Genomic DNA, 23,685 nt, shown 5'->3' with positions numbered 1-23,685 from the left:
TCAAAGCTCCTGAACATGACGATCAGTTTACTGTACTCAAGTGGCATTTACAGTCACCAGATCTTAATCCAGTCTTTGGGATTGGGCTGAGCAGGAGGTTTGAATCATAGATGTGCGGTTGACAAATTTGCAGCAACTGGAAGGGGACTGTTTTTAACCAAAGCGTTTTCATGAAGTATTGTTGGGGTTAGTCAGTAAGGGTGCTTATGAAACAGAAGTTTTGGGAAGTAGATAGCTGGATGAACCATGTTTGCCTCCTTCCTTTGTAAATTTATTAGAGTGCCAGTCTGTTATTCTGTCTAATGTAAGTGCTGAACTGGCTCCTCCTGACTGTCAAGGTAACAACGGTTACATAATTAGTCAAAAGACCCCCAAAAAGTCAAAGCCTCTAATCTGTCCTTGAAAAATAACAGTCTCTCTGAAGAGTCCCAGGGAGCTCCTTGTAAGTATAAATGGATTATATGGCGCGTCTGTGTTGGTGTCAGAACAAATGCTGGTTTTAAAGACACTGCAGTGTAACAGCAGCCACTTTTCTGCTGTGATTCATGACATGGAGATTTCTGAGAAGGCTTTTGAATGCAACGCTCTCTGAGGAATCCTCAGTCTGATCCTCTCTGCACCTCTTCTGCAGGTGGACTCGAAGGGCCGGCGGGGACTCGGGGGACGCTCCCACGCAGCAGACAAGAGACACAGGCCTCTTTTTTTAGGCTGTTTCCATGGTAACCTCAGCAGGAAGCTAGTTGTTGGTCGTGCAGCATCCCTATCTTACATCTTGTCGTTCCACTACTTCCGCCGCTGACAGTCGTTAATGTCTTCATTGAGTTTTGAGTAACTCTGCAGAGTCAAAGACCTGAAGGCGTCGCATCACAAAACTGAGAGCAGTCATGTCTTGCGTGTTTATATTTATCTGCTTTCGCTTGCACAAAGTGGCTTTTTGCCTTTCAGCTGGTTGTCATCGGCACTGATGAGAGCAGAGGGACAGCCGAGGAGCAGATTAATGGATAGGAGGAGAAGTCTGCATCAGTCAGCTTCCAGTTCACTCGCAAACCAAATTCTTCATGGTCCATTTGCGAGTACTGTATGTGCAAAGAAAGTCAGACAGCCTCTGAATAATCTGAAAGAGGCCAGCTGACACAGAAGGAAAGTTAATTAATCGAGTGCTATTAAAGCTTCCGGTGTACGCTGAATACCAAATGACCCAAGAGTGTAGCTCTGAGCATCAGAGCTGGTTTCTAATGTTTGATCTTATAATGAGGCTCGTTCTTGATGTCACAGTGGATTAACAGACGGAGTATGGCAAGAGCATTTCAGGTTCAGGTCATAACTTGTGTGAAGCCCTAGTTCAAACTGTGTGAAGAAATAAAAGAGGTTTTAGGTCATCTTCAAAGAAAGCTCAAACTTTTTTCTCTTTCAGTTGGACGCTGACCGAGACGAGGAGGAGGTCTTCTGTGACATCGGCATGACTTTGGACAATAAGCTATTTCCCTCCAAAGAGCCTGCAGCTGGTAAGATGCACATTTGTTTTTATAAAGCACTGAGACACCTCAAGGCATTTTATGTTCACACATAAAACTAGTATTATCCCTAACAAGGCTTTAAAGAAGGTAAACAGCACTAATTAATTTGAATGTAACTGCTCCGTGTCTTGTCTAAGTCACAAATACGAATCTTCGGGACAGATTTCTGTCTTTATCATGATTTGTTCCTACAATCTGACACATCAAATGAGAACAGGATTGAAAACAACCAATCTCATTTCCAAATATCCATCTGCCAATGACACAACAAGGATGGGCTGTGTTAGCAATCATGTAGTTTTGGCAAATAAAACATTTATAATTAATTAAAACATGTTTATGTGTTGCAAAAAAGATGAATACAAGCGCTAAATGCCGAATAAATCATATGTATAAAATATCCAGCTTATATAAAAACTCATCTTCTGTTCTCGTTCATGCTCCCTGGAAACAAACTTCTCAAATGGAAAATCCAAATCGTCATTTCCTGAGATCATCACCCCCCTCTTTGCTTGGTTTTGACTGATCTACTAGTGAAACAGTGTTTGCTAACTTTAATTTAAAGCTATAAAGTAATTCACAGTATAAACACGATTAACAGAACAACTGGTTTTAAATTACTGTTTATGTACAGTTATGGATTATAGAAAGCTAAAAGTTGACTAACAGACCAACCCTCCTCTGAATTAGTTAACGTGATTACAAAAATGCAAGTATAGGTAAATTTAACTAAATAAATATATGACCATATCAAAAGGGAAACTTTTTATGAATGAAGTGAATTAGCCCCGTGATGTCCAGGGTTCACACTGCCTCTGGCTTTATGACTGCTGGGATAGATATTCCAGTCTTAATAATAAACACATGCATTTACCAAATCCTCATTATGTGTCTTCTGTTAACAAATTTGCCCGAAGACTAAAGCTAGAGATATTTCCTGTGTATTTTTACTCTATTTCATTTTGTTAAAGTATAAATTATAAAAGAAAATCTAATACATGGTTAACTCCATTTTTATCAACACAGTTTCTCAGGAATGCCTTCAGGGAATCTTTTCATATTCGGCATGAATGTTTGACCAACAATTTCTCATCAGCTCATCCTTGAATCCAATTTCAAGAGGTCAAGAATTGCGTTTCAGTGTTTTATATTGCTCAGGAACAGTGGGAGGGATTGTGACCGTGGTTTATATTTGGTCTGATAATGAATGGGTGAAACCTTGGATGGCCACCTTGAAAATCTGTGGAGTCCACATTTTGGATTTTACAATTACTTTGCAGCAACACTGAACACTTAAGACAGTGTCGATGCCCGCAACTCTGTCAATCAACTTTAACTAATCATATGAACAAAACTAGTAGTTGTGTGTGGCAGAGACAGACAAATGTGAGGCTGTATATCGAAGAGGAAGGCGAGCTTTACATTAATAGATTTTTAATGATGATGAAAAGGCTGCAGTTGAATCAAACCCCATCATATCTACAGTCCCTCTAAAGAACGTCTCAGGCCAAACGTACATGTGCACAGCGCAGAAATGCTTCTCCAAAATAGTCCACATTCATAAGAAGGAAAAAAAGTGAAAACCAGAAACATCACCCACCAGCTGCCTGCTTACCACACAGGTCGGCATAGCAACCAGTGAAGCAGGGTTATCCGTGCTTTGTGAGAAACACAGAATCAACAAGGTTAGACTCAGCCTGAGCACTCAGACAGTTACAGGTTATATATTATGTAAAACCTGACGATGTACTGTCAGCTTTCCCGTCGGGACACACGTCATGTTTGAGTGAAAGATACAGTGTGATCAGTCAGTGCCCTGCAGGTGTTTCTCCACCGATGTCATAAGTGATAAACAACAAGTTTTGGTTAAAAGACAAATATTACTATTGGCACAGGACTGATCTGGCAAAAAGTACCTGGTTTTGTTTGCAGAGCTCTTATCAAATTGACACCTACGCTTTATTAACATAAAATGTGCCCACACAACACATCGTTTTTTTGTAGAGCAAAGTTTGCATAGATCTACTGAATCGTGTTTTGGTAAACTGGTTGGTAAATGTGTTAATAGTGGTTCTGTTACTTTGTAGTTTTTTATTGTATGTCGCAAAAAGACTGAAAATGTTTACTGAAGCTAAAAACTGATGATTCCTGGATCCAGAAATATAAATAGATCCATATTAGTTTGTGACATCTTCTTGAGAATATCAAGAGGATGTCTCTTTTTAGACTGATGAACCAAAAAAAAGAAATTAGAAAATGTTCAGGACATATGATTGACTTTATTTAGTATAGTTTTACAGTATTACAATACTGTCTTTACTGTGTGTTTTTTTTAATCCTGTCCTGTCTAATAGCTTTTGCAATTATAATTATGATCTGAATGCACCCTTATGCCAAACATATTTAGCTTTTTCAAAGTCCGCAGGGGGGGTGGCTGTAGCTCAGGAGGTAGAGCTGGTCATCTGCTGATCGGAATGTTAGTGGTTCCATCCCTGGCTCCTCCAGTCTCCATGCCATGTATCTTTGGGCAAGATACTAACCCCGATGCACTCCATCAGCTTATGAATGTTAGCTAGGAAGCACTAAAAGCTTAGAAGAAAGTGATTGGGTGAATGTGGCATGTTGTATAGAGCGCTTTGAGTACTCTGGAAGAGTAGAAAAGCCCTATATAAGAATCAGTCCATTTACCATTAAAATTCTTTATAGGCCATTCTTGTTCAGGGTTTATATGTTTATTTCTCTTCATCCTCGTGTCTACGTAAAGTCTAAGGCAGGACAGGCAGAAGAGAAAAGAGTGGGGAGGGGGGCGGGCACTTAGCTTAATCCAGAATTTGGTAGGGTATCTGGATAATTAGCCTTTTAGTGCACTGTAAAAAAAAAAAAATCCTAATATAAAAGTATTTTACTGTGTATTTTACAGTTTTGTTCTGTTCTTCTAGAATATCATTAAATTTACATAAATAGACTGTGATTTCACATTTCATATGGAAGAATATATGAAATGATTCTCATAAACTTTTTTAACATCAAATAATTATTATTATTATTGCTATTTAGGGCGATCGTGGCTCAAGAGTTGGCAGTTCGCCTTGTAATCAGAAGGTTGCCGGTTCGAGCCCCGGCTCGGACACTCTCGGTCGTTGTGTCCTTGATCAAGACACTTCACCTACCGCCTACTGGTGATGGCTGGAGGGGCCGATGGTGCGATATGGCAGCGTCGCTTCTGTCAGTCTGTCCCAGGGCATGCAATCCATTATTATTTAAACCAACTGTTAACTGTATATTTCTGTACATTTAAGTATTATTATTCATATTGCCACATTCATTGACCTTGTTTATAGGTAATTTCATTGTTTAATCACATTAACATGTTTCTAATTTAATGTTTAAAAGCACTTGAAAAAGGCAAAATCCCATGTAAAATTAGGGCAACAAACTGTATTGTCATTACTGAAAATAACCGTATTTTTATGAGAAAGTTATTTTCTGTTATTTTATGGTATTATTTTGGGGCCCCAGCTGCCGGAATATTTTTTTTTTAACAGTGTGGTGCAAATGGCGGCTTGGTTTTCCTAAAGCCAGCACTCTGTTATTTTAGCAAAGCATAACAGAGATTTCTGGATCAGCTCAACCTGTTTACAAAGTGCATAGAGATGTGAAAAAAAAGTGCAGAAGTAATTGTAATGTAAAGAGGCTAGACTACAAAAATTGTTTAAATCCAAAAATCCAAAAATATATGTGCCTAACTGTAAATGTAGAATGTGGTTTGGCTTATTTTAATGCGAGTCAATGGAAAAAGTATTAGGATGGCATCATTTGTTGTTCCAAAACCTTATCAGCATTAATGGTACACTGTTAAAAAAAAAAATCCTAGAAAAACAGTAATATTCCGGCAGCTGGGGCGCCAAAATAATGGCCGAGGACACAACGACCGAGAGTGTCCGAGCCGGGGCTCGAACCGGCAACCTTCTGATTAGGCGAACTGCCAACTCTTGAGCCACGATCACCCTAAATAGCAATAATAATAATAATTATTTGATGTAAAAAAAAGTTTATGAGAATCATTTTATATATTTTTCCATAGCATTACATTTGAATTTAACAGTTCAATCTTTCAAATAACGGACAGATATTTGTGAAATCATGATACATTTGTGAATGTATTTTAACAATCTAAATATGCATATGTACAGACAAATACATTTAAAAAACAAGAAAATTATGTTTTATTACATTACAGTGATTTTACGTTAATTTACATTTGAAATGTGAAATCACAGTCTATTTATGTAAATTTAATGATATTCTAGAAGAACAGAACAAAACTGTAAAATACACAGTAAAATACTTTTATATTAGGATTTTTTTTTTACAGTGTACCTTCAGCGATGTTGTAAATGCCCAGTTATTATTATCAATGCACCCCAGTGACTGCTCATATTCTGGCTTTGGAACAAGACTTTATTCACCATTCAATTTTTTAATGTATTCCCTTCCAAGGGTTAAAAAAGCAAAATAGTTGAAACCATCCATTAAATAAAGCACTGGAAATACTGGAGTGGAGCTGTGTGATGAGAGACTCTGGTTCGTAGAGAGGGTTGTATGCTACAGGGATTACAAAGCCTTCTGAGAACATCTTGTGACCGTGGGACTTTATAAATATAACTGACTAGGAAATCTGCTAGCTTAACGCCTGTGATTCATCATATCATGTTACATAGCTCAGACACAGCTGTGCCACAGCAGGAAGCAGAGTAGGGATTCAAGAGACAGATTATAAGCACTGGCTATTTGACAACCAATCAAACTGCCAGTTTTCCTGGATATTTGCCTGCAGTGAGGAATTGAAGTCAAATTGACCCTCAGACCACCCATATGCCCGCTTTCCATCACAATCTGTACATTGGGTGATAAAGGCCAATCAGTTAATATGACTGAGGGAGGCCAACATTCCCACAATCCTTCACATCAAAATTGCCTCTTGCTACTTGACAGCTGCCTGACACACTTCTGCTGATCCTCACAGCACACTTGAGAGCAGTCTGCTTTACAGCACAACTTAAAAATAACAGAAATAGGGGGGAAACTGTACCTCACACTACCTGAGCGATGCAAATCGTGCAGAATCTTCAAAAATGGTTGCTCCAAATGATTTTTGCAGGAATCGGATCTTCATTAAGTAAAAATCTTATATTACCAGTAGACTCTCACAAAGATTGCATATGTACGACAATTAATGTGCCCTTTCAGATGCATTTATATGTGCGTACATGATAGAGACTCACAGTAGGTGTTAACCCAGGAATCAAAAGAAAAAGCAAGAGGAGTGCATGCAGTGTGAAAGATTTATTTTTGTAACACGCTTAAGAAGAAAAGAGAGATCTCCGGGTCACGTGGGTGTGCATTTTCGCTTCAACTTTACTGTTTCATGGATCAGCGGATGCCTTTAATCTGCACCAATCTGCTGATGTAGAAGAAGATGTGGGAGACAAAAAGATCAAGTGAAAGCTAAAAATAAATAGGCTGAAGTTAAGGTCAGAGCTAAAGATTGCTCAGTCCATCTGCTGCTCCTAGTACCAGAGGAGGAGAGGGGAGGCCGCTGCTGTCCCGCAGCCTCGCCTCCTACGTGATTATTACGGCAGAAAAATGTCCTCTCCAGTGGATATTAAGCATACTCTCTATTCTACTGCAGATGTATGCATGCCAGACTCAAGTGCTGCGGACAAGTGTGGCCTCTACCTCCTGCACGTCACAAAACAAAACCCTCCACACAGTCATACCTCAGCCGCTCACATTGCAGGGGCAAAATGCACTCTAACATGTTGCCAGCTCTTAGATTGTGAACTGCAGGAGCACCCCTCTGAAGCCGTTTATCATAATGCATCTAAGAAATTCTCATTTCCCTTAAATCCGCTTGAAGGTCTGAAGCTGTATCATCACACAATCTAACTCTGTTCTCTAATCAGCAGGCACTGAAAAAAACCCGCTGAGGGGAAGTGTTATTCACAGCCCATTTCCACTGTGGAAGGGGATGACGTTGCCATGTGTTTGAATTTATCACTGCATCTTCTCCTGTCGGCTTTCTGACAGCAGGGACTTCAGGCTCTGTTCAGGTTTAGGTGTTTATGATGCCAAAATTAACTTAGATGTATGCTGTTATGTTACATCCAAAATGCAGACGTGCACATGTCCTCTGCAAAATGAAGGTGGCTTGTGATTGTGCAAACTGTGTGTAATATATGTAAAATCTACACATGTCAAACTAAAAGTATAGAGACATTTTACCTAGTGTCTGTTATGTTTGTGGACCTTATATAGTGAGTCTTGTCACTATTGCTGCTGGACCTATAAATGACCAAATCTGAACAAGAGTTGGTAAAGAGGATGTAATCAGCCAATGCTCGCAAGCTTGGTTAGCAAGCAGCATCTAAAAACTGTACAAGTACAATGCACTGATACAGACATCTGCTAATTATGCTAAATACCATACAAATAAACAGAAACACAGCCTTCTTTGAACTAAATATTATTTAGTTCATTGAATCAATTTACAGAGGTGAGGCTAAGCAGACAGCTTCCTCTGTGTGCAAATGCATCAAACCTGCCATGACTTAACAAAATCCAGATGCATGGAAGCATTTATTGATAAAGTTTTGCATTTTAATGTGTGAGTGTATAGGAAGTGATTCGCTTTTGAGGGCAGCCCTGAATCATACTTCGAGGATCTTCAGTTTCTGGCACTTTTCCATTGGTTTTACTTTTCAGCTTTTGATGTCAGCTCTTGTGTGCACACCAGCATTGGATGTGGGTTGTACAGTTAAGCTTCTGTAGATCTGGCTTGTTCCTGCACATAGGATGCTTTTATAGGAAAAAGTTCTAGGAAGTTTGAAATCGCATGAATGCCCATCTTAGGGAAGGTGCTGGTGTTAAACATGCCGCTTCCTCTGATGGTGGGGTTTTTTTCCCTGTTGAAAACTTCAAATTGCACAAAAATAGCAGTGAAAAGTAGTAGATAGAGCAAAAATGATGCAAATTAGACCTCATATATACAAAGATTAATATTTAATTTCAGATATTTAAGATTTCCCAGCAAAATCTTGCATGTAGTAAAGCGAGTAAGATGGTAAATGGCCTGTATTTGTATAGCGCTTTACACTACATTCAGTCATCCACCCATTCACACACTGGTGATGGAAAGCTACATTGTAGCCACAGCTGCCCTGGGGCACACTGACAGAGGTGAGGCTGCCAGACACTGGCGCCACCGGGCCCTCTGACCACCACCAGTAGGCAACGGGTGAAGTGTCTTGCCCAAGGACACAACGACCGAGACCGTCGGAGCCGGGGCTCGAACCGGCAACCTTCCGATTACAAGACGAACTGCCAACTCTTGAGCCACGATCGCCCCATAAAGTACATAAGACTGTATTCCCTCCTGAAGATGCCAATAGTGGAGAGAATTTGCTGAACATCAAGACTCTGATTAATAATTTTAAATCAAAGTTAATCACTGTTTGGCTCAGCCTCAAAATCTAATGCACAGTGACATAAATAACAAGAAATCTAATAAGAGCTTTACCTCAAACAACAGACGACTAATTCAAAAATAGCCAAATTACGTTTTTATGATTGTTGTGGATTTTTCTGTCTGCAGGTCCCAGTGAGCTGGATCTCAGTCTTCTTGGTGAAACAAGCAGTCTGGCAGATGTTGCCTGTAAGGATGATGAGGTAAGATTACAACAATGAAAACTATCTGTTTGACTTTTTTTCTGGCGGGATTTAAAAGCTTTAACAATAACTACGTTTTCTGCTCCACTGGGTTTTGCAGAAGTTAAAAAAAAAAAACTTTTCACATGAATAATATAAAATATGTAAAATACTAAATTGCAGAATCAAATTACATTTTCAGAAATGGCAAACAGTAAACCCATCATCTGAAACGCTGAATGACTGAGCGCTGAAAAAGCCTCAAGATGGTGAATATTGTTGTGTAATGCTTGGCTGCCATTCAGACGAGCTTCATTCCTCCACACTCTCCTGCAGTCAGTAAAGCATAACCCTGACCTCCATCTCATTTCCCGCCTCCAAGTGTCTGGAAACAAATTGCCTGTCTCTCTCGGTCGGTTTGCCTTTCTTTGACTTCATTCTTCCAACTTTTTTTTCCTTTGAAGTGTTTATGGAGGTTGTTTATTGTTGTGTAAGTTTTCCAACCAGGCAGAGTTTTCTGGGTATAGACACTCTCTCAGCAGCACACCTCTTCACATTTATTCAGTCCATTGAATTCACACTTGGGAGCTGCTCCTGACCGACTCCATTTCTTGTTGGCTGCTCAGCTGTGTTGGATTTGGGAGTATTTTTCTCAGCAGTAATTCACTCATAGTGGGATGAAAGGCTTTTTCAGTCTCCCCCCTCCCTCTCTTCTTCTCCTGTTTAATAAGACACACCTTTACATTTTAAAGTCTGTTTTTATTCACGCCTTTTGTATTTTTTTTCAGGAGCATCAGTAAAGTTGGTGTAAAGATTCCTGGGGTCGCTTGAACAGGAACAAAGTATTTTTAAATGGAAAGCACCACCTACAGCTTTTACTTTTGTTACTTGTTACTACTAGCTACACCACCTTTCAGTTTCACCTAACAAGAACAGTAACTTTTTTGACCACATTTCTGTTACATATTTGCCTCCTAATCTATTGACTTTACTTAATTTCATGTTGATAGCTCTTTAATTTCCCTAGGAGTGAAAGGTGAAGCCAAAATAAAATTGAGTTGTTGCTGTTTTTCAACTTGTCACATTGTCATCATTCTCTTTCATAATGCGCTGATACTTTACTCAAGTTCTACATCTCTTATTGGTACTTCTGCTCTACACATCTAGCAATCACCCAAATGCGAATGTGCACTCCACCGATGTTGTTCAGGCGATTGGATACCCAAACAACATCGCTGTAATCTAACAAAGCTTGACAGGATCTTTCAGGAAGAATGGGGCAAAGTGCCTGAATCCAGACAGGCTTGTGGAGATTTCATCTAGCCCACAGTCCTGATGGATCAGCTGATACAGCTGATAATCTCAGTGCTGGCCCAAATCGCTTGATGGCCCAGTTTATACCCTTCTAAACATCCAATTGCAAAATATATTGAGTGCAATATTTAAGTCACTTTAGCTGTTTAAGTTGCTCCTGCTCCTACTATCAGCTTTTTAACTCATCTCTACAACACCTCCCCTTTTCCTCATGTACAGAAGGCCTCACCACTGCTATCCTGCCTCGAGAAAGGAGTCCTTTTCTCACTTTATGGAAGGCATGAAGTGAGGAAATTGGCTTGTTATAAGCAGACGCATATGAACAGAGCTAAGAACACTTAGCTGCCAGTTTATTAGTTTATTACTGTTCAACGCAAATATCTAATATGCCAATCGCATATAAGCAACTCAGCTCAACTCAGCTATCTGCTTTAAGCTGATAGGAAGGCAACAGTGACTCAAATAATCAGTTATTACAACCATTTGTAGAAGAGCATTTTTGAAGCAGATAGGCTACAACAGCAGAAGACCACACTGGGTGTCTCCTGTCAGAAGGTTGGTCTCATGAGTCTCGTTTCTACTCTCACATTTAAAAGGTAGGATCAGAATATGGTACAAACATCCATCCGAGTTGGTGGCAGTGGTGTAAGCGTGTCAGGGATAATTTCTTGGCACACTTTGGATCCCTTAGTATCAGTTGACCATTGTTTAAATGCCAAAGCCTACCTGAATATTGTTTTTGATTGGTGAGTGTTTATGATGGGAGAACACTTTATGTCAGCTATAATGGTCTTGACTGAACTGAAAGAAACAACAAATTGTAAGAGGGTACAAGGGACAAAACACTCAAACCCAAAAATAAGCAAAGAAAATGGTGCATCCCTAAGAAACATCAAACACTGGAGCTACAAAAAGGGCTGGTGTCTAAGAGACATCCATTTATCAGCTGTCTGAAATGGACCTATTACATTGTCCTAAAGTTCTTTTCAGCCAGACATACAGTGTCTGTACAGTTAAAATTATTGATATCCTGATTATCATCCTCACAAACAGAATTACTCTCACAGCTGGTTCTCTGAGACCTGAGAGCCAGAATACTGCTGGGTGTCTCCAGAGCTTCATGGCCAGCTGCGCTTTCCTAATAAAACAATCTTTGTCGTGACAGACAAAAGTGAACTTCATGTGAGGATGATCGATAATTATTGACTGATGTCACGTAGTCGCTTCGAGACCAATGATAAAGTCCGCTCAGTGAGGGAACCGTAAAACGGACATTGCTGCCGTCTCATTGAAGTCAGAGATTCTCCCATTTAACCCTTTCTATGTCGAGCAGTGACACGGTTCTGCCTCTGCAGCCGAACAAAGGCACCGTGCCACCTTGTCAGCCCATATTTGTGCCCCCAGATATGAAAAGGAGAAAGACTTTGTTAGAGTGTGGATGAAAGAAGGTTGCAGACGAGGGAGACATCGAGACAGAGTGGCTATTTTTGGTCTCTGGTGTCAAATGTCTTGGACGCTTCCTCCAATTATTTCTGACTATCTCTAATTTATTCATGATGGAGGGACACCTACTGTACAGGTACATTTTCTAAGGTACTCATTTTTGGTTTGAGGTTCTTAATCCCTCTTGGTTACTGGCAAATCTAAATAATGTAAATATTATTTCTATCGTTTTTAGGAGAAATAACAGCAGAAAAACAAAAAGCAAACAGCAAAATGAGAAGGGAAGAAAAGGTTATAGTGGGACATCTTTGTGTTTCATCACAGTAACAGTAACCTTAGATGTGTCTCTGCAGGCTACTAGCCATGGTTGTGCTTTGAGTGATATGGATTAGTAGTTACCCTGGTAAACAGTAATAAGTAATGCTATACTTTTAATTACATCATCAAGGTAATGCAACTTATTAAATGTGATTACTTTTATATCAAATGATTTAAACTGTGAAGGTTTCCTTCTGCATTTTGTCATATTTTGCTGTGTGGACGGTCGATTAATTTGACCAGACACAAAGGCAGGATGCACGAGACAGGCATGAAACTCAAAGCAAGTCTTTAATCCTGTTAATCCAGAAAATAAACAAAAATCCAAAAACATCAAAGAAACACAGCCAGGGAATCCAAATACCAGAAATTACAAGGAATTAAACTTTGCACAGAGTTAGGAGACGCACAACTGTAGGGACAACACAACAAAGGACAACAGAAGACTGAGATAATACATACAAGAGGTAATGAGGGCAGAGGAAACAGGTGGGGAACCAGCTGAAGACAAATGACATAATGCAAAGGGAGGAAATTAATCTCAAAATGAAACACAGAACAGCAGCTACCAAAATAAAATAAGGAAGATGCAACTAAACATGGAAAGGAGATTAACTTGACACAGGGAGGACAGCAGAAAGAGACCATCTGTACGGAAATGTTAGAGCCATTTTTTCTATTTCAAAACAACAACAACAACAAATTCCCAGCACTGAAATATTTTCCTATCTAATAGAGCTGCTTTTGCCTTAGAGTGGTCAGACAGCCAAAGGCATGGCAACGGCGTGGTTGCTTAGATAAAATGTGCATTGTTTTAATTGGTAGGTGAGAGGTGGTGCACACACTGCTGACCCATGTTGTATGCAAAGCAGTCCCAAACTCTGAGTGTGGCACATTTGTTTACAGCGGATATAACGAACTACATTAGAATTCGCTGTGTTTACTGGAAACGGCCTCAGCCGGTGCATCCAGACAGATCAGCTGCAGATAACATCCTAGCTAGTGGCTGTACTGCCACAGCTTGGCCTTATGTAATGGGTTGTAATAACCAATAACTGCATCATCTAAGGTCTCGCATCATCTTTCTTTTCTGTAGTATCTGCACAGCTTAACCCTGAACTTGCAGAGAGACACAGCATCTGCTCACATGAATCGGAGGAGAATGCAAGTATTTCAGAAAAGAATTTCCTTTCGGGGGATTTTTAGAAATGTAGTCAGTGACATTAAATGAGTACTGTCCAGAAAAAGAAAATATTTTGATCATAACATGTTGGAAAATCTGCTTTGAAAAGTTTGAAGCTTACAGCCGACGTAGTCAGCTTGGAGGAAACAGTTACAGTTTCAAGAGCCAAAGAAATGAAAACACAAAAACATTTCAACTTACTCAGCAGCCTTAACCACAAGTCTCCACTGTTCATCTGCATATTTGCAAACACAGCTATCTCCAGGCTAGAGATGTCTTGGCAGACTTTCATATTTAGCAATTTATTGATTTTTTTTTTCTATCTATTATAGTTTTAGCTGATAAAGGGCAAAAAAATTTAAAAGAATAGACTTGACATGCACAAATACGGAATATCATGTATCGAAGCAACATGGTTCATTATACAATAGGGCTCGCTTTTTAAATTGGCAACCTCTTGCAGACGTGTGCATCGTTACAACGATCAGAACTTTTCAGCTTGTTGCAAATGAGAAAAGTTTGACAAGAGCACTACTAATTTAAAATGAGCATTAGATGTTTTTTCACCTCAGTTGTTAATTACACAACAAAAGTAACAAGAACACTTCTAACATGATCTAACTGAGCTCGATCCCTGGATGGCATGTTAAGGGAACTAGAGGAGATTACTGCGGTGACTGTTGGTTTCTTTAAAGGTGGAATGTGTTTAATGGCGTCTTTTGTTTTCATCATTGTTATGCGCAGGACAATCATTCCTCAGTCGATGTGATCGTATCTGTTAATCAACGTGACAGTTCAGTATTGTGGTCCTGTGGTTTGAAAAGCTGAGATGACAGCCACAGTTTAATTAGATTATACAGATGACTCATGAGGAGAGTCTCATGTGAGGGAATTGGTTTTAGAAATGAAGATGGATGGAGAGGCATCCTCTGCTGCTGCTAACAAAGTCATCATCCTGTTTCGTCTGAGGGATTTTGAGCCCCACTGGTGGGGTCGCATCTAGACGTGATGATGTCAGCCCAGATGCCACTTTGGAAGCGGCAGAGCAGGCTGTATGGGGTCAATAAACATTGGCGGTAAACTCCAGCTACCAGTCAGGAGTTTCCAGTGTTCTCCTCTACACAGTGGTTTGCTGCGGAGGCAACATTAAGAATGGGGACGCTATGTGAATAGTTAGGCCGTTAAGAGAGCAGGCACCATGGTGGACATGGAATTTGCACAAATTTGCAATAAACCATTGTCCATCATGGGCAACAACCAGCATCCCCAGCACGGTGTATCATTAACAGACTGCAGCTACTGTCCTGCACCACTGAGATACTGAGGTTTTGTGTGAAATCTTATGCCAGTTTCTCTATAGATATTGCTCCATAGAGGAACATTTCTCTATTTATATGATATATCCAGATGATGATCTATATGATTACTTCTTGTACTATTTTTCTGTATGGTAGCAACCCTTCAGACTACCTGCACTTTAACTTACCTCACCTGGTAAGCATTGTACACATCCTCTAACAGGGACAGGTCTTGTTAGTGATAAACTTAGACTGTCACTTCAATATTGTAGTTTCTCACTTTCTTGTTTGGTTTCATCCATCTACCTATCTGCATGTCTGTCTGTCGTCATGTAAAAAGCAAACCCCATAATTCAGTCGCTTGTTGCTCCACCTTTAGTAGCATTAACTTGAAGTGATCATTTCCTGTATAACTATCAGTTTCTCATGTGATTGTGGAAGAATGTTGACCTACTCAACATTTTTGACTTTACAATCTTGCTTCAGTTTGAGGTTTGAGAGCATTTATTTATGCACAGCTCTCTTAAGGTCCTGCTTCACCATTTCAGTTAACTGGGAAATTGCAACACCTTGCTTTTGCTGTGCTTGGAATCATTGTCATGTTGCACTTTCACTAAACTTTGGCTCAGAATGCTCTGACTCTAGAATAGTTTGGTATACAGAAGAGTTCATGGTGGACTCAGTGACTCCAAGGTGCACAAAATAAGCCCAAATCATCATCCCTTCACGACCTTGCTGGACAGTTAGTATTACGTATTTGTATTTGCTGTTATTCTTTGTTCAGTTATCTTCACAAATAGAATATTCCATCCGGAGGGCATTGTTCCAGAAGTCTTGTGGTTTATTCAGTGGTTTGTACAAAGTTTGTGCAACTTTGTGAACCGAAGCCATGCTTCCATGTTCATTTTAGAAAATAGAGGCCTTCTCCTTGAAACTCTTCCAAACAAGCCATAATTGTTCAGTCTTTTTCAAAGTATTCTTGAGCATTGCACAGTCTGACCAAACTGCTTTCATAGAGGTACTCACACAGGCTGGTAATTTGGCTAGCAGCACCCAGTTGCTTCTTATAATCTTACAGTAATTCCTGTGGAATCAGCAGTGCTGTACTGTGAAATCTTTATTACATGACTGTATCTATTCATTTCTTACCTTTCCACTTGTGGCATCAATAGATCAAAATCTAAATTGGTCCCAGACTTTGTTTTGTGACATTGTGTAAAGTATAATTTACAGATATATTTTATGTACAAACTGTGTACACATAATAAAAGGATGTTGCTGAGGGACACCGTGACTTTTCCATACGTCCCACACTCAGATGGATGTTTTATATTAGATCCCTATAAATGAGGCAAAAACTAAGAAAAAGCAAGATTCCTTTCCAACATCCGTCGACAGTTATGTTTGGTAGTGCACAGTGAGGATTCTCACAGAGCTGCTCACAGAGACACAAGCTTTAGGTTTTGAGATGTTTGTGTAGGAGTATATGTTTGTGACATCTAGCAATAACATACAGTCTTCACTTCATGAGAATTTTAAAAAAATGTTGTCTTGTTGTTGTTGGTGGATTTTACAGCGGTTCGTGTGTGGTTACCTGCATGTTTCATCTCTGTCACGTGGACTCAATGCTTGCTGTGCATGTGTTTCTCTCTGAGTCATCAGACCAGTTGGTGTACCCACATGCCAAGCTGGCTTGTCGTTGGCACCCAGCACTCCCCCACACTGACGGCATTTATTTAACACGAACAGTGCTCCCCTTCACTTTACTTCACGTCTCCACTCTTCTCCAATTTCAGCTTCACGTTGACCTCGCCGCAAAAAGCCAAACGTATAAATCATAACCAGGCGACAGAGCAATGTGAAGTCAAGAACCAGTAATAGATGGAAACATAAAGAGAAGTCATCCTTCCTTTAGTCAACAGTCTGCTTTCTGATGTGTTTTCTGGCAGGCAGCCCGATCTCTCTACGAGTCTCCGCACTGCAAACTGCTCCATAAAACACAAGAACAACTCATCTTACTTTACTTCTCTAAGAATTGAACAATACAGCGTGTATTTCGCATGAAATCCAGGTAACAACTGAGACTTTAGCAGTTCACGTTAGAGTGTAAGAAATGAAAGAAAGCTTTGCTGCTAATAACCAAATCAAATTATGTTTTCATGGACTGAAAAAATTTTGAGTTACTTTCTTAGTAAGATTAATTTAATGATGTTATTAACACATGAACTTCTTTATATTTAATTTCTTTAAGTTAAATCAAACTGACTAACAAGTATTTATCCAAAAGGCACAATTTTGTGTGTATAACATGCAACTATTTTAGATTTCATCATTACGTTTAAATCATTGCTGAAAAATGAAAATAATTGAGATTAAGGTCTGGTTTAGGTTTAAAACTAATCTGCTGGGTTTCAGTCAAAATTACTAATTTGATAAGGTGTGGATGCTTTCGTTAAACTGCCGAAGTTAGGGAATGATTTTCACAATTTTAAATACAAAAACACTGATTGTTGTTTAGAAACAGAAAACAAGCAGCGACCTCACACTTTATCAGTTCAGTGTTTTATTGGCCCATCCATCCACCCTCACTGTGTTCTTATTTGTGGCTCTAACTAAAGGTGTGTGCTAAAGGTGTATGCTTACTAAAGGTCATTTGTTTGAAAGGACCGTCTCTAATTACATCTGACTGACTTATAAACCACTCGTATTTTTGTGTTGTAGGATGATGATCTCATGCAGATATTTGAACCTGTTTGTTTGATTACGATTCAGTAACATTTTTGACTAAGGCTCTGTTATACACCTGTTAGACACAGTATTTGCTGGCTAACAGAAAGTTCACACAGCATTTAGGTTCACTTTCAATGTTTTTCTCTCAAATGTGAGATTGGAGGCTCAGTTTTCTCACATTCACATGCCTTTTGGTGGGAACTGAAGAAAAGTATGGAGGTGATTAAGCATATAATGTATTATTTAGACTAGAGACAATTGTCTTTTTTTAAACGTGTTGAGTCAAGACTTGAATAGTTTCTACTGCCAACAAAACGCTAGTGAGGAGCTCAAGAGCAAAAACTGATTTACATGTTTGTTTTTTTCTTTACACTCCTACAAGCAGGTGCTTGACTGACTTACAGTTTTCTGTGTCCTTTTGGAATTATTCATTTGAATTTTGTAATCTTAACTTGTAATTGCTGATAATATTTAATGAACTAATGAACATTTATTTATATAGCACTTTTCACATACATAAAAGTCAGAATACAGAATAACAGAATAAAAATAATTAAAAACATAAATAAAAAAAGAATGCAAGCAGAAGGAAAAGGTTTTTTTAAGACTCCAAAGACTCAGCTGAACAGAGCTGGAATGGTAGACTGATCCGGAGCCTGAGTGCTAGGCTCTTCCTTAGCTTTAGTCTTATACAAGACGTTAGACAGTGAGCAACAGTGCGTTTCACAAGAAGCTGAGATAAGTAGTCTGGAGCATGTCCATTTAATGCTCTGCATGTAAGTGCGAGAATTTAAAAATGAATTCCAAAATCAACTGGGAGCCAAAAAGAATAAAATCGGTCTTATGCGAGCTTGCTTGCTGAAGTGTGTTAGGAGTCTGGCACCAGCATTTTGTATCGCTTAGAAGTGCGACAGAGATGATTTGTCTAAGCCAGTATAAAGGGCATTACAATAACTCATTTGTAATCATACTAACGCATGAGCATTTTTCTCTAGTTCAGAGGAGGAGACTACAGCTCCCAACTAAAAATGGCCTCAGTTTTGTCACAGTTTAAAACAAGGCAATTATTGGAGAGCCAATCACCAATCAGGGTGGACAGTCTATCCAGCTAGTGGGACATGAACAGCTGAATGTTATCAGCATGGAAATGATAAGAAATGCCAGAAAAAGACTGAATGATGAAAGAGAACAACAAGGGACCCAGGAATGAACCTTGTGGAACCCAAAGGTTAAACAAGCAGTGTAGCAGGAGAACTTTCTCACCCTAAAAGAGGAAGTCCTTTCAGATAAATAGGAGGAAAATTAGTCTAGTGCTGAGCCAACCAAAACTTTAGGCCTATTAAGTAAAAGATTGTGGTCATCGGTATCAAAGGCTGCACTGAGGTCAAGCAAAATGAGCACAGAACAATTTCCTGCATCAGATACCATTACAAGATGATCACAGAGACTGAAAAGAGCAGTTTCAGTGGAGTGTCAGTCCATCAAACAGTCCCAAAATAATGAATCAGACTCTATGGATGAATAATGACCTCAGTGTATCTCCATTCCTTATACTTTCAAATTAATGTCTAAAAGTGTCCCTGCTCTTATACCAGAAGTATCACACCTGTGATGCTGTCACCTCTGTTTGAGTATTCATTTTATCCATTTTTGTCATCAACTATTCAGGTCTTAATGTTCCTGTCTGCTTCTGCCTTCATCGGACTGTTAAATCATAAGAATTAAACACATTATAATGGTAGCACTTGAGTAATTAGTAGGTAATGCATGCCAGAGTGATCCAGGTGGCTGAAGCTGAGGAGCATAGTAATGAAAAGGAAAATCTGCACTAATGACACTTGGGATTTTTTTTTTATTTTAGTTTATTATTTTTAACAGACTGAAGCAGTTTGCATCCACTTAAAGTGACAAAGTTTTCTAGCCAGTTTTAGAGCTCAATTTGCCGTGAGGTTGTTCCTCTGCCATCACGGTTTACTGAGAGACATTTCCTCAAGGCTAGCACCATGTGATTGCTCTGTAGGGACACTCAGCCCAATCTCTTTTTCAAATACATACTTTATCTCTTCTAAAAGATGGTTTACAGTCTGTCTGAGCTGCCGTGTTGCAAATCAAATCTGTTTATACCTAATCTGAACAGCCAATAAAACATCCTGGGTACCTGTTTAAAATAGGGAAAGACAGTCTATACTTTCAGGCAGCATCTCTATGTTGTTGCTCATGAACAGTGCCAATAGTTGTACGACAAACAAAAAATGGGAAAGCACAAACCTTGAGACCTCATTCACCCTCACAGTGCTTTCAATCATGCCACAAAATTGGTGTTAACATCAGGTTGTCAGTTTCAGGAAGTTGCTGAACAGTCAAACACAGACACCCCTAATAGGACATCAGAAATATGTCGAGGTAGGAGTGATTTCCAGAATCACCATCTGACAAGCAGTTCATACAAAGAAGAAGAAGAAGAAGCCTTTTTCTGTGTTCTTTTGTCAAATGCTGTGGGCATGACCAGCGGTATATGGACAACCTGTGTTTTTGGTCTTGTTGCTACAGGATTCAATCTTTCAGCATGACAATTCCCTTGTGTACAAACCTGGAGCCATTAACAAGTTGTTTTTGAGCATTATGTCTGGCCTTCACACAGCCCTCACCTCAGAGCCCTCACCTCAGCCTAACCCATTACCTTTGGGGTGAACTACCGGACAAACTTTGGCAGCCAATATCTCACCAATCTTCCTGCGGCTGATTGAAAGAAACCTTCTTCAGGCAGGGCCGAAAACCTGAAAGCAGAAGTCTGGATGATTGTAGTAGCTTGTTTAATGCTATCCAAGGCTCCACAGCTGTGGAAATTCACCATCCTCTTTTAAATGCGTTTATTAAAACTCATTATTTGATGGAATTTTCCAAACTAGTTCTCACCTTCTTAGATTGTTCTTGAAAGTAGCTATTACTATTAATTATGGGTGTATCTGTTTATAAACAAATACACTGGTGCATATGTGGAAAGCATGTGGAGCTGTACAAACACAGTATTTGAAACATATTTTGGAAAAATATAAACATAAATAAAACCTAAAGACCTTTATTTCTCATTTTCTTCCAGGTTGAAGAGGAGGAAGAAATCGGATATGCCGAAGGAAACACAGAAAGTGAGTTGAGGAAATAGCTGATATTTGATTTTCAGTTTAAAAAGGAGCAAAGTAACACTCTCCCTACTTTTCCACCATAGTCCCTTTTGCCTTCTTTCATAAAGCCAGCAGTCGACTCAGTCTAGCATTTCATCACAAAATGTTTCATCTCAGTAAATGCCAAGTGTCATGTAACCATTTTTCACCACAATGAACCGCTCCCTGCAGCCCTGTGTGTGTGTGTGTGTGTGTGTGTGTGTGTGTGTGTGTGTGTGTGTCAGCACTGCTCTACATCAACAGTATTGATTGTGTAATGCAAGGGGAGGCTCGTCTGTTGATTCACTGTCGCCACTTAGACCTGATGCTTATCTCGTTAGCCAACAGTACAAATTATTTTCATTATTATGTTACTGGTATGATTCTTGCTACCAACCCAGCCATGGGAAAACCGTGCACCAGTGTACTCACGATAAATGAGGAGGGTTGCGTCAGGAAGGGAATCTGGCGCAAAGTCTTTGCCAAATCAAACATGCAGCTCATCAGAAATGTGACTTCTGTAACAGATCAGTCGGGCCCTGGGTTAACGACAACCATCCCCTGTGCTGTTTTCAAACAGGGTGGAACTGCTGGCCAAAGGCAAAGGGGGGGCCTTTTCAGAGACAGGAAGAGGAAAGGACAGGAAGGAATAAGAGGAGGTTGAGAATAGGAACTTTATATTTAGTGACTGATGTAGTACATGGAGACATGCAGAGGGTTAGTGACAGAAGAAGATGCTAGGGACAGGATGGAGGCAGATGATCCCCTGTGCAACCGAAAGAAGAAGATTTTTGCTACCACTTGATATTTTTTATTTGGATTTAACAGTTTTTTTCAGTGATTCAGCCACAAGAGTTATAACTATTAGTGAGCTGTGCCTCCATGAAGCATGAATTTACCAGAATGATGTCATTGCAATTGCCAAAATCATACGGTGGATAAACTGTGCAAAAGCAGCATGTCTGAGCGCACCTGTATTTACTGCGTGATAAAGTTAGAAGGTTACAGCTTCTGTTTGATGTAAACAAACTGCCGCTGTTTACAAAATGTTTTTCCTCGGAAAACTAAACAGGAAATATTAAAACGCACAAGTCAAACGGTCATAAATTCAAAAGCAAATGCAAATGCTTATTGCTTTAACTCTGTGCACAAGTATTGCTCACAAAACCATTCCTACTTAGCATTCGGGGTAATGCATGGGGAAACCGTAAATATGTTCTTGATTAAAATTCTGTGGTAGGGTGCAACAACAGAACACACACCATCAGCCAATCACAAAAGGAGGAAAAACACAGGAAACGAATCAACCACACACAAAGGGAGTCTCACCCCGATTGCACATGCTCGATTCCTCTCCTCATGAATTAGCCCCCTTAGGGGAGAAACAGACAACGAGAGATGTTGTCAGCTAAATAAACTGTGCCATTACATGTTTTGTTATTACTGCTGCTGTATTGCATGATTTCAGTGCTCAGAGCATGTTTTATATTTATGGACACTTTTAATTAAGCCTGCATTGCTTACAAAAAGAAGGTCTTTAGGTTTACTTGTGATGATCAAGGTCCGGTTAGGAGGACAGAAAATGGGCCTCAGAGACAGAAGTACAAGTATATGGGTGTGTGGTTCTGAACCACATGTTAAACTGTGATTTTCTTCCCTCTGACAGGTTATTCTACAGAACAGAAGAAACCAAAGGTCATCTTCATGATGGGTAAGAGCTGACAACATGGGCACGCATGATGATAGCAAGCAGCTGCTGATTGTTCATCAAGCTGCTAGTTAATAATTCACACACACAAACAAGTCAGACTAGGGAGGAAGTGACAGATATCTTCATCTTACTTGTGTCTGTCAGTAGAAAACAACCCATTTAGACTGATGCATGTCTACAGCACTTAGAGTTCAACAGCGGTTTGACATTTAGCAATTTATTAGGCCCATATAGCCTAAATAAGTCCTCCTTTCAGAGAAATTATGATGATGGAAAGCATGAAGTCTAACGTTACTGATTTGCATATAATTGTACTCTTGGGGCCATTTTCTCCAATGGTGAGAAGACCCAGATCCAGGACTCACAGGCAGATTTAAATAATGAAAGGCAGGCCTTAACTGGCTCCAAAAATTACACGAAGTACAAAAAAGGGGGGGAAAAAAAAACAAGAATCTACATAAAGGGGCACGAGAAGCCTGGAAAGGGAGATGCTGACACGCTGGAAACAAACAGGGGGAAAAGAAAAGTGAACAACAAGATTAGATATGATTGGAGAATGACACATATTTGGGAACAATCAGGAAATCAGAAGGATGACAAAGAGAAGTTAAAACACAGGAGACACAATGGGATGAATTACCAAAATAACACTGCAAAAAACAAATTAAAATTAAAGGAACATTTTCAAAAACACATCAGATCTTAATGAGGAAAAAAACATCATGATGTAGCAGGCTCGTCCATTTTGCTGAAATGATTTTTTGCACAGTGTTAATTACCCTCTGCGCCCTGTACGCTGTTTCATCTCCATCAGAGACACTATAGCCAGCTCTGCATCCCCGTTTTTGTTTCCTCTCCGTACGCCATCTGCATCACTTGTTGTTCGCAACAGTAACCCACAGAACGCCCGGAGGTCTCACAAACTCGGGTGGGATACAATCAGAAGTAAAATCCGGGTTCAGGCATATGCCGATGTCTATTAGTTCCTGATGACTAAAAGTGATTAGTGCAATGCAGAAAGATGCAACAAAAGACATAAAAAAAACACAGAAAGGTGCAAAGTAGTAGGAGCGCTGTGCTGCTGCATACGTCCGTATGAGCTGCCATCTAGAAAAAAAAAAAATAATAGTAATGTCCCAGAGGTGTTTTACTGGATTTAGATTAGGCAAGCATGCGGTCAGTCAGTGCTATCAATTCTTTCATCCTTCAGGTACTGTCTGCGCACTGTCTGCGCACAGCTAGGTTGTTGTTGCCGACCTGTAGAGGTCTGCTTCCATGGTGACCCACCACCAAACCTGTCATG

General features: G+C 39.7%; 1 protein-coding gene across 1 annotated transcript in view; it reads left to right on the top strand.

Annotated features, from left to right (window-relative positions):
* The window catches only part of ak5 (adenylate kinase 5), a 114,121-nt gene that overhangs the window by 51,055 nt on the left and 39,381 nt on the right, over positions 1–23,685 (top strand). The window contains exons 7-10 of the mRNA XM_003448503.5: positions 1,415–1,505; positions 9,172–9,245; positions 20,611–20,656; positions 22,338–22,382. Coding sequence (XP_003448551.1) covers positions 1,415–1,505; positions 9,172–9,245; positions 20,611–20,656; positions 22,338–22,382 — 256 coding nt within the window. The remainder of the gene's footprint in view (positions 1–1,414; positions 1,506–9,171; positions 9,246–20,610; positions 20,657–22,337; positions 22,383–23,685) is intronic.

The sequence above is a fragment of the Oreochromis niloticus genome, linkage group LG18 (genome assembly GCF_001858045.2).
Source record: "Oreochromis niloticus isolate F11D_XX linkage group LG18, O_niloticus_UMD_NMBU, whole genome shotgun sequence".
NCBI lineage: Eukaryota > Metazoa > Chordata > Actinopteri > Cichliformes > Cichlidae > Oreochromis > Oreochromis niloticus.
The sequence above is the reverse complement of the archived record's forward strand: the minus strand, read 5'-3'. Positions and strand labels throughout refer to the sequence as shown.